The sequence below is a fragment of the Musca domestica genome, unplaced genomic scaffold (assembly GCF_030504385.1).
Source record: "Musca domestica strain aabys unplaced genomic scaffold, Musca_domestica.polishedcontigs.V.1.1 24, whole genome shotgun sequence".
Lineage (NCBI taxonomy): Eukaryota > Metazoa > Arthropoda > Insecta > Diptera > Muscidae > Musca > Musca domestica.
The window spans coordinates 8,697,448-8,710,764 of record NW_026712272.1 but is presented as its reverse complement, the minus strand read 5'-3'; the positions used below and the strand labels follow the sequence as shown (position 1 = coordinate 8,710,764).

The following is a 13,317-nucleotide window of genomic DNA, read 5'->3' as shown; positions in this document are numbered from 1 at the left end:
ACTTTTTCCAAATTATCGTTCAAGAGCTCTCTAAGCAATAATCCTGGATAATTTGTAGAGTATTTTATCAAGGGTTCTCGGAGCAATAGTTAGTGATTTTTTAATACTTCTTCTAGAGCTCTCGGAGCACAAATCGGCAACTTTCTAAAAATATATATTTTTTTAAAATAATTATTGCTGATTTAAAAAAAAAAGTTAAAGGTCCCTCTGAGCCAGAACCGTGAGCTTTTTTAAAATTATTGCTTCAAAATCCCTGTGAGCAATAATCCAGGATATTTTGAAGAATATTTTTCAAGGGTACTAGGAGCAATATTTAGTGATTTTTTTGAAATACTTTTTCAAGGGCCCTTGAATCACAAATTTGAAACTTTTTTAAAATATTTTTTCTTGAGCCAAAACCGTGGGCCTTTTTAAAATTATTGCTTCAAGATCCCTCTAAGCAATAACCCAGGATATTTTGAAGAATATTTTTCAAGGGTACTAGGAGCAATATTTAGTGATTTTTTTGAAATACTTGTTCAAGGGTCCTTGAATCACAAATTTCGAACTTTTTTTAAATATTTTTTCTTGAGCTCTCGAATCAATAATTGGGGATTTTTTAAAAAATATTTTTCAAAGAGCCCCACTGAGCAATAATTGAGGACTTTTTTGAAGAATATTTTTTTCAAAAACCCTCGGAGCAATCATTGGTGGTTTCTTAAAGAATAATTTTAAGGGACCTCGGCGAACAAATTGAGGATTTTCTAAAAATACTTTTTCTCGGGCCCTTGGATCAATAATTGAGGATTTTTTAGAATATTTTTGAGAGTCCTCGGAGCAATAGTTTAGAACTTTTTTTTAAAGAATATTTTTCAAAGAGCCCCAAGGAGCAATAATTGAAGATTTTTCAAGGGCCCTCGCAGCAATAATTTGTCATTTTTTGAAGAATATTTTTTAAGGGCCCTCAGAAGAATATACGGAGATTTTTTTAAGAATTTTTTTTCAAGGCAATAATTAGGAATTTTCCAAGGTCCCCACTAAGCAATAATTGGTCATTTTTGAAAAATATTTTTCAAGGTCCCTCGGATCAATAATTGCTCTTTTTTGAAGAATATATTTTTCAATTATTCAAAAATAATTTTAATTTTTTTCAAGAACCCTCAAAACAATCATTGATGAAGAATATTTCTCAAGGGTACTCGGAGCAATAATTAGTGATTTCTTAAAATATTTTTTCTAGGGCCCTCGGATCAATAATTGGGGACTTTCTTAAAATGTTTTAAAAAATATTTTTCAAGGGTTCTACGAGCAATATTTAGTGATTTTTTAAAATATTTTTTTAAGGGCCCTCGGATCACAAATTGAGGACTTTCTAAATATATTTTTCAACGGAACAATATGGGGATTTTTAAAAATATTTTTTAAGGGTCCTCGGAGCAATAATTGATGACTTGTGAAAAAATATTTTTCAAGAAACCTCGGGGCAATCATTGGAGATTTTTTTTAAGAAAAAATTTAAGGGCCCTCGGCGCAAGAACCGTGGACTTTTGGACCTGCATATTTTGAAGAATATTTTATCGAGGGTTCTAGGAGCAATAGTTAGTGATTTTTTAATACTCCTTTAAGAGCTCTCGGAGCACAAATCGGCAAATTTCTAAAAATATATATTTTTTTTAAAATAATTATTGCTGATTTAAAAAAAAAAAGTTCGAGAGCAATCTGAGCCAAAACCGTGGGCTTTTTTAAACATTTTGCTTCAAGATCCCTCTAAGCAATAATCCAGGATATTTTGAAGAATATTTTTCAAGGGTACTAGGACCAATATTTAGTGATTTTTTTAAATACTTTTTCAAGGGCCCTTGAATCACCAATTTGGAACTTTTTTAAAATATTTTTTTCTAGGCTCTCGAATCAATAATTGGGGATTTTTTAAATAATATCTTTCAAAGAGGATTGAGGACTTTTTAAAGAATATTTTTTCAAAAACCCTCGGAGCAATCATTGATAGTTTCTTAAAGAATAATTTTAAGGGACCTTGGAGCACAAATTGCGGACTTCCTACAAATATTTTTTTTTCGGGCCCTTTGATTAATAATTGAGGATTTTTTTTGAATATTTTTGAGGGTCCTCGGGGCAATAGTTGAGGACTTTTTAAAGAATATTTTTCAAGAACCCTCGGAGCCATCACGTTGATTTTTTAAAGAATAATTTTAAGGGCACTCGTTGCAATAACCGCGGATTTTTTCAAAATTGTTGTTTCAAGAACTTTCCGGATATTTTGAAAAGTATTTTTCAAGAGTTCTAGGAGCAACACTTTTTTAAATACTTCTTCAAGGGCCCTCGGACACTTTCAAAATCTCCGCATACCAATCCGTTGGACTATTGTGTCTGGAGTATTTTGGAAAGCAAGGTTGATACCAAAAAATACCAAAGTGTCGAGCATCTCAAGCAAGCGCTTCGACGGGAATGGCCTAAAATACCGCAGAGCAACATTCGGGCATTGTGTGACGGTTTCATTATGGCCGTTTTCGTGCCAAAGGTGATCAATTCGAACAAATCTAAACTTATTCTAAAATTTCATTCAATAAAATTAAAAAAAAAATAATTAATTATGGCATTTGACTTTGTTGCAGTTTTTTATCTCACCCTGTATATATTGGATTTCGAGCTTCAGAGATGATAAATTATCCCACATGCCTATTACCGCATTCGAACCCCACTAGATTAGCAATGAAACATCCGATTTTTACCCCCAGGAAAGGAAGAATTCTACCCTTTTCATTTCATAACGTTAGGTGGGTTCTTATAGACATTCTCGGTGTGACTGATCTTACACCATCCGATAATTGGGTAGTTTTTAAAAATTATTTTTCAAGGGTCCTCTAAACAATAATTGCGGATTTTTGAAAAATATTTTTCAAATTGCCTCGGAGCAAAAAATTGGGAATTAAAAAAAAAATATTTTCTCAAGGACAGTCTGCTGGTTCTATAATTTTCGATTACCTCCCCCAAGAACTCACCTGAATCCAACTTTTTTACATTTTACACTTATATGTTAATTAGGTCATATTGTGCATGAATTCATTCATTCAATGAACTTTGATTTTGTACGAAATGTTCCGGTTTTCATGTCTCTTCAAATTATTCGAAATTAAGATTGTTATCTGACTAAACAACCGCAACTGGTATGTCATTCGACAATCATTCCAACAGCAGCTATCAATTGTAACGTTACCTAATTCTCCCAGCCCAAAATGTGGACTTTTTTCAATTTGGATGAGCAATATCGTCGTTTTCCAACAATAAATCGGAATGAAGTTCGAAAAATTTTGGAATGGATTAACGCACAACCCCATCTTCCCCAGCTAAGCGAACAGGAGGTGCTGCTCTTCTATCAGGCCTGTAAACATCAGGTGGAATACACCAAACAAGTCATCGATGATTCGTTTACATTTCGTACCCACAATGAGGATTTCTTTGGCAATGTCGACACCGATTCGCCGCAAATGTTGCAGGCCATGGAAACGGTGTAGGATTATGACTGAGATTGGAAAATAATATTTTTTGATATCCTTTGGTTTTTGCTTTTGTGTTTTAGAGCCGGTTTTCCCCTGGAGAAACGTTCACCGGAGGGATGTGTTGTCATTTTGGGTAAACTTATTAACACCGACTCATCGAAGTTTGACTTTGTTGGGGCGCTGAAACTGTTAGTATTCTAGCTTTACTTCTGGGTTTTTTTTATTTATTTTGATGTTCGCCTACCATAAAATCCTTTATTTCCCACTTTCTTGATGTTTTCAGGTATTGCTTGGCTCAAGACATGTGGCTTTTGGAGAATGGTCTCACCAACGGAATTACTTTTGTCTTTGATTTAACCGGTTATACTTTTGGACATTTGACACGCATTGGCATTGGCCCGCTGAAAAGTTTGCTGTATTTTTTACAGGTATGATATATTTATTTTACACGCTGTGTAAATTTTGTTCTCAATTTTTGGAACTCATCACAGGAAGCAATACCGGTGCGTCTGTTCAGTGTTCATATCGTCAATGCTGGATCGGTTATAGAAACATTAATGGCGATGTTAAATCCCTTGCTAAAACCAGAAAATAAGGAGGCTTTCAAAGTACACACCTCAGTGGAAGATCTTTACAGATATATACCGCAAGATATGTTGCCACAGGAACTGGGTGGACCATTGCCGCACTCAAAGGAATTGAGGGGTGAGTATTTCAATGTAAAGCAAGGAGGGGAAATGGAAGCTTTACGTGTAAAATCACTTTATTACCAACAAAAGATGAACATGTAAATTCCATATTTTATAAACAGACTCTTAAAACGCCATGGAAATCAACGTTTTTTGACTCCAACGATCATTGTTAGTTTCGTGTTGCCAAATAAAAACAATGAACTCAGCATCGCCTTGCCAACCACCATGAAATCAATGAATGTCAAGTTTTTGATTTAGTTGGCGACACGAACAAACGATGAAAGTTGTGTTGCTTTTAATGTGGTTGGCATCACTTTCGCTATTTTCATGCCATGGTAATATTTAAGTGATCAAACCAGGGTAATTTAATGGTAAAATAATATTCAAATTTGTTAAAATTATTAAAAAAAAAAACGCATATCATAACAACTTTCTAATGACTACGTATAGGAAAACATATACACACAAATGTATTTATTTAAAAAAAAAACACAAGTAAAAAAGCTGTAAGTTCGTCTGGGCCGAACTTTGAATACCATCGACCATTTGGAACGAATTTCGCAATTCTCAAAAACAATAAAATCTGTTAAAAATTCTGTTAAAATCTTAAAAATACCGAATGTAGCTATTATATTAGGGTCTATACGATAAGCCATTACAATTCAAATGCGAAACTTAAAAAAATCGGTTATAATGTCTATAAAATCAAAATACCGAATATCTGGATGTACCGTTATATGGGGCTATACGAAGACAATTTTTTGTCGTAGGCTGTAGTATCCATTACGAACTTCAAATATCAAATTTGAAACAATTCTGGTGTAAAAAATCATTAAAATACCGGATATCGGGAGGTACCGTTATATGAGGCCTTTACGAAGAGGTGGACCTGCACAGACAATTTTATGTCTTAGGCTGTAGTATCCATTACGAACTTTAAATTCCAAATTTGAAACAATTCCGGTGAATAAATTCGCTAAAATCATCAAAATACCGAATATCGGGAGGTACCGTTATATGGGGGCTATACCAAAACGTGGACCTACATGACCCATTTTCAATACCAAAAGTCCTACAGACATAACATTACATTTGAGCAAAATTCTATCAATCTACTTCAATTCGTTCGGAAGCTAGAGTGCTTTCCACAGACGTACAGACGGATGGACATCGCTAAGTCGACATAGAATTTTACGCTGATCAAGAATATATATACTTTGTGAGGTCTAAAATGTGTATTTCGAGGTGTTACAAACAGAATGACAAACTTAATATACCCTCCTTACTATGGTGGAGAGCATAAAAACATAAAAGAAAATTGATATATAAATAATCCCAAGCGTAGATGCATCTACCTTTATTCTTCTACCATGGACCAAAAACATGAGCCATCTATTAGATCATCCAATATTGTTAAAATGCTTGCATCTGTGAATTAAAGGTATGAAAACGTAAGCAAAAAATTTGACAGAATGATTTTTTTCAATCACAATAGTTATTTTCCTTTCTTCTTACATGACTTGTTTAGTGGGCCTTGACCAAACTCAAGGCTTAACGGATCCCTGTTCCATTAACCATAATAGAGCGACTCAAGGCTTTGTCTTAAAAGTTGCATTTCGCATTGCCACTTTGATTTGTTTTCGAAGTGGTTGGCAATGACTTCGTTGCTTCAATGAGGTCGATATTATTTTGGCAACACGTCACAACGATTATTTCACCATGGTCTTTAATTATTCCCACCAAAATCCTTTTTGAAGCCCCCATTGTGTTCCCTTCCTAATATTGGGATACTAATAATTTCTCCTTCTTTCTTTCAGAAATATTCTACAAACAATTGCGAGCCAACCGCCAACAAATCATTGAATACAACCACAGTCGCCAAGTCAAGGAAGAACTACGACCGGCCAAATCGAAAAGCAAAGCTTCAAATCTCTTTGGCACCGAAGGACATTTCAAGAAACTGGATTTCGATTGAAGATGAGGCTATGGGATTTGCTGCTTCAAAATAGGGGCAGGATGGGAAGCTCTGCTTTCGTTTGTGATTGTTTATCAGATGAATAAATTAAAAAAAAAATAAATATAATTAATAAAAAAATTAATTTTTGGGGGAATTTTTATGGGATACATGCGGTATACGGAGATGGTATGGTATTCTATAGAAAAAACTGTTATACAATATATTTTCTTTATAGAGAAATAAAAAAATACGAATTCTATGCACACAAGAGTGTTATACAACAAATATTTTATGGGAAAAGTTGGTATAGAACACATTTTATCTACGCAAGTGTGTAACACTGAATATATGCTGTAGGAAAAACTGTTATACAATCAAAAAGATGTTATATAACACATTTTCGGCATAGACATGTGTTATACAAAACTTAACACAAAATATTTTCTATTCGGAATTCTGTTATACAGTACATTTTCTTCAAACAAATGTGTTATACGACCCACTGAGAAGGGTTAAAAAAACATTTTTCTTTTTCCAAATGTGTCTTACAGGACATTTTCTATACGAAAATGTATTCTACAACACCGTTTCTTTATGGAAATTTGTTATACTACACATTTCCTATACGGAAAAGTGTTATACAACACATTTTCTATAGGGAAATATTTTACAAAACAGATTTCCTTAACGGAAATATGTTATGTGACACATTTTCTATACGGAAATGTTTTATACAACACATTTTCTATACCGAAATGTGTTATACAAAATATTTGCTATACGGAAATGTATTATACAAAAGATTTTCTATACAAAAAAGTGTTATAAAACAAATTTTCTATACATATTTCTTAATGGAGATGTGTTATACAAAAGACTTTCTATACAGAAATGTGTTATACAACACATGCTCTAGTCGGAAATGGGTTATACAACACAATATCTAAACGGAAATGTGTTATACAACACATTATCTATACGAAAATATGTTATACAACACATTTTCTATACGGAAATGTGTTATACAACACATTTTCTATAGAGAAATGTGTTATACATCATATTTTCATGTGTTATACAACTCATTTCTATAGGGAAATCTGTTATACAACAGATTTTCTTTGTGGAAATGTGTTATACAACACATTTTCTTTTGTGAAGTGTTATACACCACATTTTCTACAGATAAATAAGGTATGCAACACATTTTCTATAAGGGAATGTGTTGTAAAACACATTCTCTATACGAAAATATGTTATACACCATATTTTCAAAATTAAAATGTGTTATACAACATATTTTCTTTTCGGAAATGTGTTATACAACATATGCTCTACACAGAAATATATTATACAACAAATTTTCTATACAGAAATGTGTTATACAACACATTTTCTTTTCGGAAATGTACTATACAACAAATATTATGTGTTATACGCCACAAAACATATTCGGAAATGTGTTATACAACATATCTTCTATACAGAATTGTTTTATACACTATTTTCTTTCATAGCAATGTGTTATATTATACTTTTTTCTGCCCATAAAACTGTTATACCGAACTAATTCAATAAAAATTGATAAAAACACCTCCCCGTATTTAAAATTGTTATACAACACATTTATTATGCAAAAATCTGTTCTACAACGAATAATAAATTTCGGGTACTAATGTTAAGCTACCTGTCTTCTGTGAGGATAGATCAATGTCTTGGAACCAGTGAATAAAAAATTTATTTTAAATACAACAACTAGATTGATAACATCAAATCACGTTGAATACCAGTTTTCATTTTTTTGATTAAGTGCACTTATTTTTTTCTTTGCTCTCTCATAATACCGGATTGGCTAAGAAGTAGAAACGCAAATATAAATTAAACTTCCAAAATGACCAAATAATTGCGCTGCGATCAAGACAAGATGTGTAAGAAACGAATTTGATTTTATATTCTTTCTGATTTTGTTCCAGCTCAATTCATTTAAGGTTTACCTTTCTTTGTGGTCGGAACAGTATTCAGAATCTTTTCTCTGCTACAAAAATGTGGCAGTTATACAATTTGGAAGAACAGTATTCCAAACATCCAGAAATTAAACGTGATGAGGTTTTGAAGTTGTTGCAATGGTTGGATACCCAACCTCACATGCCAACGCTAACCGAACAGGAGGCATTGTTGTTCTTCCATGCCTGCGATCATAGCATGGAGTATACAAAGCGTGTCATTGATATCTATTTGACATGTCGCACACATTTTGAGGATTTCTTTGGGAATATGGATGTGGAATCGGCCGCCTGGAAACGTCTGTTCAAAACGATGTATGTAAAAGTGTTTAGAAGTGAAATTAAACTGTTATATTGCAATTTTAAATTATTTAGTACTGCATTCCCCCTGGACCAAATCACACCGGAGGGATATGGTGTTATACTGGGAAAACTCGATGACACCGAAACGGCTAACTTCTGTTTTACCGATGCCATGAAATTGTGAGTAGATTTTCAACATTATAGGTGTGTTGTTTTTCAAAATAATTTCTTTTTTCAAAACTATTTTCAGATATTTTTTGGTCCAAGACATTTGGTTGCAAAAAGTCGGCCTCTTAAAGGGCCTGATATTTGTCGTGGACTTTGATGGGGTTACCTTTGGTCATATTGCCCGCATTGGCATTATGCAAATGAAGAAGTTCCTCTACTATTTACAGGTGTGTTGGCAAATATTTTAAAATTCTTTTCTAATTGCAATTATTTAAATTTTTTATTAGGAAGCCATACCCGTTCGTTTGGTTGGTTTGCATTTCATAAATATTGGACCGGTTATCGACAATTTGATGGTCTTAATGAAGCCATTCATGAAGAAGGAATTGAATGATATGTTCCACATTCACACTGGGGTGGAGTCGTTTTATGAATTTGTACCGCGTCAAATGTTGCCACAGGAATTGGGTGGACCGCAGGCCCATTCCAGGGAGCTAAAAGGTTTAAAGTCTCTTTTTTAAAGAAATTTAAAAAAATAGATAATTTGTTTTAAATATTTTATAGATATTTAAATTTGTATTTATTTATTAATTTTTGCCACTAATTATTTAATTAATTATGTTTTGTTAATTATTTTTTATTAAATAATTATTAATTAATTGTTTAATAATTTATTTAATTTTAATTTATTAAGTAATCTAGATTATTTTTTAATTAATTTATGATTTATTTATTTACTTTTAGTGTTTATTTTAGTATAAACAAATACTAAAATAAACACTAAAAGTAAATAAATAAATCATAAGTAAATTAAAATTTTTTATTTATACATTTTGTATATAATTTATTAACATTTATTAGTTTTTTATCCAATTTTCTTTTATTCATTTCTTTCCTTTTCAGAAAACTGTTATAACGAATTGCGAGAACATCGCTATGAGATTATCGAATACAACTGTCATCGTCGTATCAATGAATCACTGAGACCTGCCAAATCGTCGGCATCGACAAACGATTCCAACATGTTCGGTATCGAGGGTAATTTTAAGAAATTAGATATTGATTAATAAACTATAAAAACATTATTTAGTAGACCCCACTTTCATTATAACACTTTGTGATAGACAAAACAACATTTTGCGTAATGAATTTATCATGTATAACACAATTTCGTCCGCAAAAACTTTTGTATAACAGTTACTTATGATGAAAATGTACATTTTCCTCAAAGAAGTGTCTTTTATAACACATTTCCGCATAGAAAATGTGTTGTATAACACATTTTCGTATAATTAATATATTATTTAACACATTTCCGTATAGAAAATTTCTTGTATAACACATTTCCGTACAGAAAATGTGTTGTATAACACATTTCCGTATAGAAAATTTCTTGTATAACACATTTCCGTACAGAAAATGTGTTGTATAACACATTTCCGTACAGAAAATGTGTTGTATAATACATTTCCGTATAAAAAATGTACTGTATAACGCATTTACTTACAGAAAATGCGTTGTATAACACATTTTCATATAGAGAATATGTTATTTAACACATTTACATATCGAGAATGTGTTGTATAACACATTTCCGTATAGAAAATGTTTTGTATAACTCATTTCCATATAGAAAATGTTTTGTATAACACATTTCCGTATAGAACATGAGTTGTATAACACATTTCCGCATAGAAAAGGTGTTGTATAACACATTTCATTAAAGAAAAATGTATTGTATAACATAGAACATGAGTTGTATAACACATTGCCGTATAGAAAATTTCTTGTATAACACATTTCCGTACAGAAAATGTGTTGTATAACACATTTCCGTATAAAAATGTACTGTATAACACATTTACTTACAGAAAATGTGTTGTATAACACATTTCCGTATAGAAAATGTTTTGTATAACTCATTTCCATATAGAAAATGTTTTTTATAACACATTTCCGTATAGAACATGAGTTGTATAACACATTTCCGCATAGAAAAGGTGTTTTATAACACATTCCTTTAAAGAAAATGTATTGTATAACATAGAACATGAGTTGTATAACACATTTCCGTATATAAAATGTGTTGTATAACAAATTTCCGAGCAGAAAATATGTTGTATAACACATTTCCGTATAGAAAATCTACTGTATAACACATTTCCGTATAGAAAACGTGTTGCATAACACATTTCCGTATAGAAAATGTACTGTATAACACATTTTCTTAAAGAAAATGTGTTGTATAGCCCATTTCCGTAAAGAAAATGCGATGTATAACACATTTCCGTATTGAAAATGTGTTGTAAAACAAATTTCCGTGTAGAAAATTCATGGTATAATACATTTCCGAGTAGAAAATGTGCTGTATAACACATTTCCATACGGAACATTTTTGTATAACACATTTCCGTATAGATTATCTTTTGTATAACACATTTCCGTATAGAAAATCTTCTGTACAAAACATTTCCGTATAGAAAATGTATTGTATGACACATTGATTGCACGACTTCCACAATAACACCTAGCAGGTACTGCAGTGGAAGTTATGCTGACGAACGAGAAGGGCCTTCTTCTCATGTAGATGGTCCACTGGTGCCATGTTTTTCTCAGAGCAGCATTCTCGCAGATCTGGTAATCTTTCACTGCGTCAAAAATGTAGTGTATAACAGTTTATTTGAGACAACGTGTTTTTTTCCTACAAAAATTATCGGAGGGTATATATGTCTTCCGTTCACTTGAGAGGGCTTCAATCTTTGGAATGCTTATGGACGGTCATCTTTCCATGTAAGTTCACCAGAAAACTCATAATAAAGGGGCTATTTTGTATCATCTTGCAGAAGTTCCCTTGCAATATAGTGTTTCATTTGCAAAAGATTTGTTTTTTTTTTTATTTTAAAAATTATCTTTTTTTATTTTTTATAAAGATTTTTATCTTAAGATAATAAAAATCGTTTTCTTTTTTTTTTTAAATTAAAATAAAAGCCCATACTTTGTAACAGTAACTTGACATTGAGTGTTTGTAAAATACATTATTTATATATGTAAGCATTAAAAATAAATGTGTTTACATGTGTGAGATGTTAGTAAATCACTTTTCAAATGATAAACAAAAAATCGGATGTGAAAAATTATCAAAAAAAAAAAGAAAAAAATTAAATTAACGATCTTAGATAATGGGATGGGTCGCATTGGAGACCATTAAATATTATTAATATTAATTCTTATCATTGTTATTACTCTGTATGTTAGTATTATTATATTATTTACAGATTTACAAGAAATATACAGTCCAAAATTTGCTTTGGAACTTATTTTACAAAGTGTAAAACTTAATGAACCGAAAACGTGTTTTGTTTTTGAATTGAAACATTGAAATTCTTAGAATCAAAAATGAAAAACAATAGTATAAAAGAAGTGACATTTAAAAACATTTGCCCTGTTCCAGCACCTGCAAGAATCTACAATCTTTTTCAATTTTCTTCGAAACCATAAAGAGAATATCGTTTATCGTAGCAAAAACTTTTGTATTCTTGCTGTTCTGGAACAGATCAATTACTATGTTTCTATCTGCAATATAAATACACAATCCGAGTACCTCAACATATACTCGCCGATATAGGGGTTAATAAACCTTTAATACTACCTTAACAACTATTTATGATACCATTTACACTGAAGCTAAATGAAATGATTGTACGAATGTGTGACAATGGATGAGTGTTTGTAATGTCATATGCCAAAACAAACTAAAACTATGGAGCAATATATTCTTCTTATCCATATATATCACATTTCTGGGGTTTTTTTCTCCTCCTCCTCCTTCTCTACCCTTCTGATGATGGTTGGAGCTGGCTGTTGCAGCAAGAAACAAAATCCTAAAGAAGGCAATTTGCCATCGCCAAAATCACAACCCATGTGTATCTTCAATGGTAACGCATTTGACGATTTGAATTAGTTTTGCCACCACCACCACCAGTTGAACGCGAATTTTGCTTTTTGGCCATGGGTGCAGCTATGGTCTGGTGATTAGTAGCCACACCTCCAACGCTGCCAACGTTATTCACTGTCCCCGTGTTATTCATTATCCATCGGTTATTTGCCTGCGGTACAATTGGATAGTTGAGGTTAGCTGAATTGGCCGGTGTGGTAATGGTTTGCTAGAAAAAAGGAAAACAGAAAAATAAAAATTAAATTCGAAAATAATTATAAATAAAAAAAAATCTGTATGTAAGAGATTTTTCCAAGGGAATTCAGCTTATATCAAGGCCTACAGAAGTCGACTAAAAGACTACTTTTAACAATAACATGGCAACTGCTGCTCAATTGTGATTTGACTCTCTTTGAATTTTAAATCACAATTAAGGCATTTGACAGCAAACATAGTTTTCAGATGGTCTTACTGGCCGATCTTATATAGGTCATGGTCTACAGAAGACCTGTATATTGAAAATGTGTTTTATAGACAAAGACCTTCTATAGTTTTTATAGAAATAGAAGTCCTTCTGAATGTCATCACAAGATTTTCTATAAAACGAGATATCTCAAAGATTTTCCATAATAGAAGACCTTCCTTAGGTCTATAAAAGAAGACTCTGAAAAGATGTATACTAAAAGTCCTACAATAGAAGACCTAGCAAGGAAAGTGTTTTATAATTAGAATATCTTCTTATCGTCTTTTCATAAATAGAAAA

At 31.9% G+C, this 13,317-nt stretch overlaps 3 protein-coding genes across 10 annotated transcripts in view; 2 read left to right on the top strand and 1 right to left on the bottom strand.

Annotated features, from left to right (window-relative positions):
• The first annotated feature begins 3,151 nt into the window (after positions 1 to 3,151).
• On the top strand, positions 3,152 to 6,288 carry LOC101896429 (retinaldehyde-binding protein 1-like). Its single transcript, XM_005191490.4, has 5 exons — positions 3,152 to 3,508; positions 3,578 to 3,685; positions 3,781 to 3,925; positions 3,989 to 4,202; positions 6,007 to 6,288. The coding sequence occupies exons 1-5, from the start codon at positions 3,234 to 3,236 to the stop codon at positions 6,162 to 6,164; spliced, it is 900 nt and encodes a 299-aa protein (XP_005191547.1). The 5' UTR covers positions 3,152 to 3,233; the 3' UTR covers positions 6,165 to 6,288.
• Positions 6,289 to 7,945: 1,657 nt separating this feature from the next.
• LOC101896261 (clavesin-1) lies at positions 7,946 to 9,709 on the top strand. Of its 2 annotated transcripts, XM_059123353.1 has the most exons (6): positions 7,946 to 8,074; positions 8,135 to 8,464; positions 8,525 to 8,632; positions 8,703 to 8,847; positions 8,908 to 9,121; positions 9,524 to 9,709. In XM_059123353.1, exons 2-6 carry the CDS (start codon positions 8,190 to 8,192, stop codon positions 9,685 to 9,687), a joined length of 906 nt encoding a protein of 301 aa, XP_058979336.1. In that variant the 5' UTR covers positions 7,946 to 8,074; positions 8,135 to 8,189; the 3' UTR covers positions 9,688 to 9,709. The 2 variants fall into 2 exon arrangements, with proteins under 2 accessions (XP_058979336.1, XP_005191546.1); XM_005191489.4 differs by lacking the exon at positions 7,946 to 8,074 and having other exon boundaries at positions 8,120 to 8,464.
• Positions 9,710 to 11,577: 1,868 nt separating this feature from the next.
• The window catches only part of LOC101894357 (MYND-type zinc finger-containing chromatin reader Zmynd8), a 35,815-nt gene continuing 34,075 nt past the window's right edge, over positions 11,578 to 13,317 (bottom strand). For all 7 annotated transcript variants that reach the window (XM_005191477.4, XM_011297570.3, XM_011297571.3 and 4 more), the window contains one exon: positions 11,578 to 12,783. In XM_005191477.4, the coding sequence (XP_005191534.1) occupies positions 12,550 to 12,783 (234 nt within the window). In that variant the 3' untranslated portion in view covers positions 11,578 to 12,549. The remainder of the gene's footprint in view (positions 12,784 to 13,317) is intronic.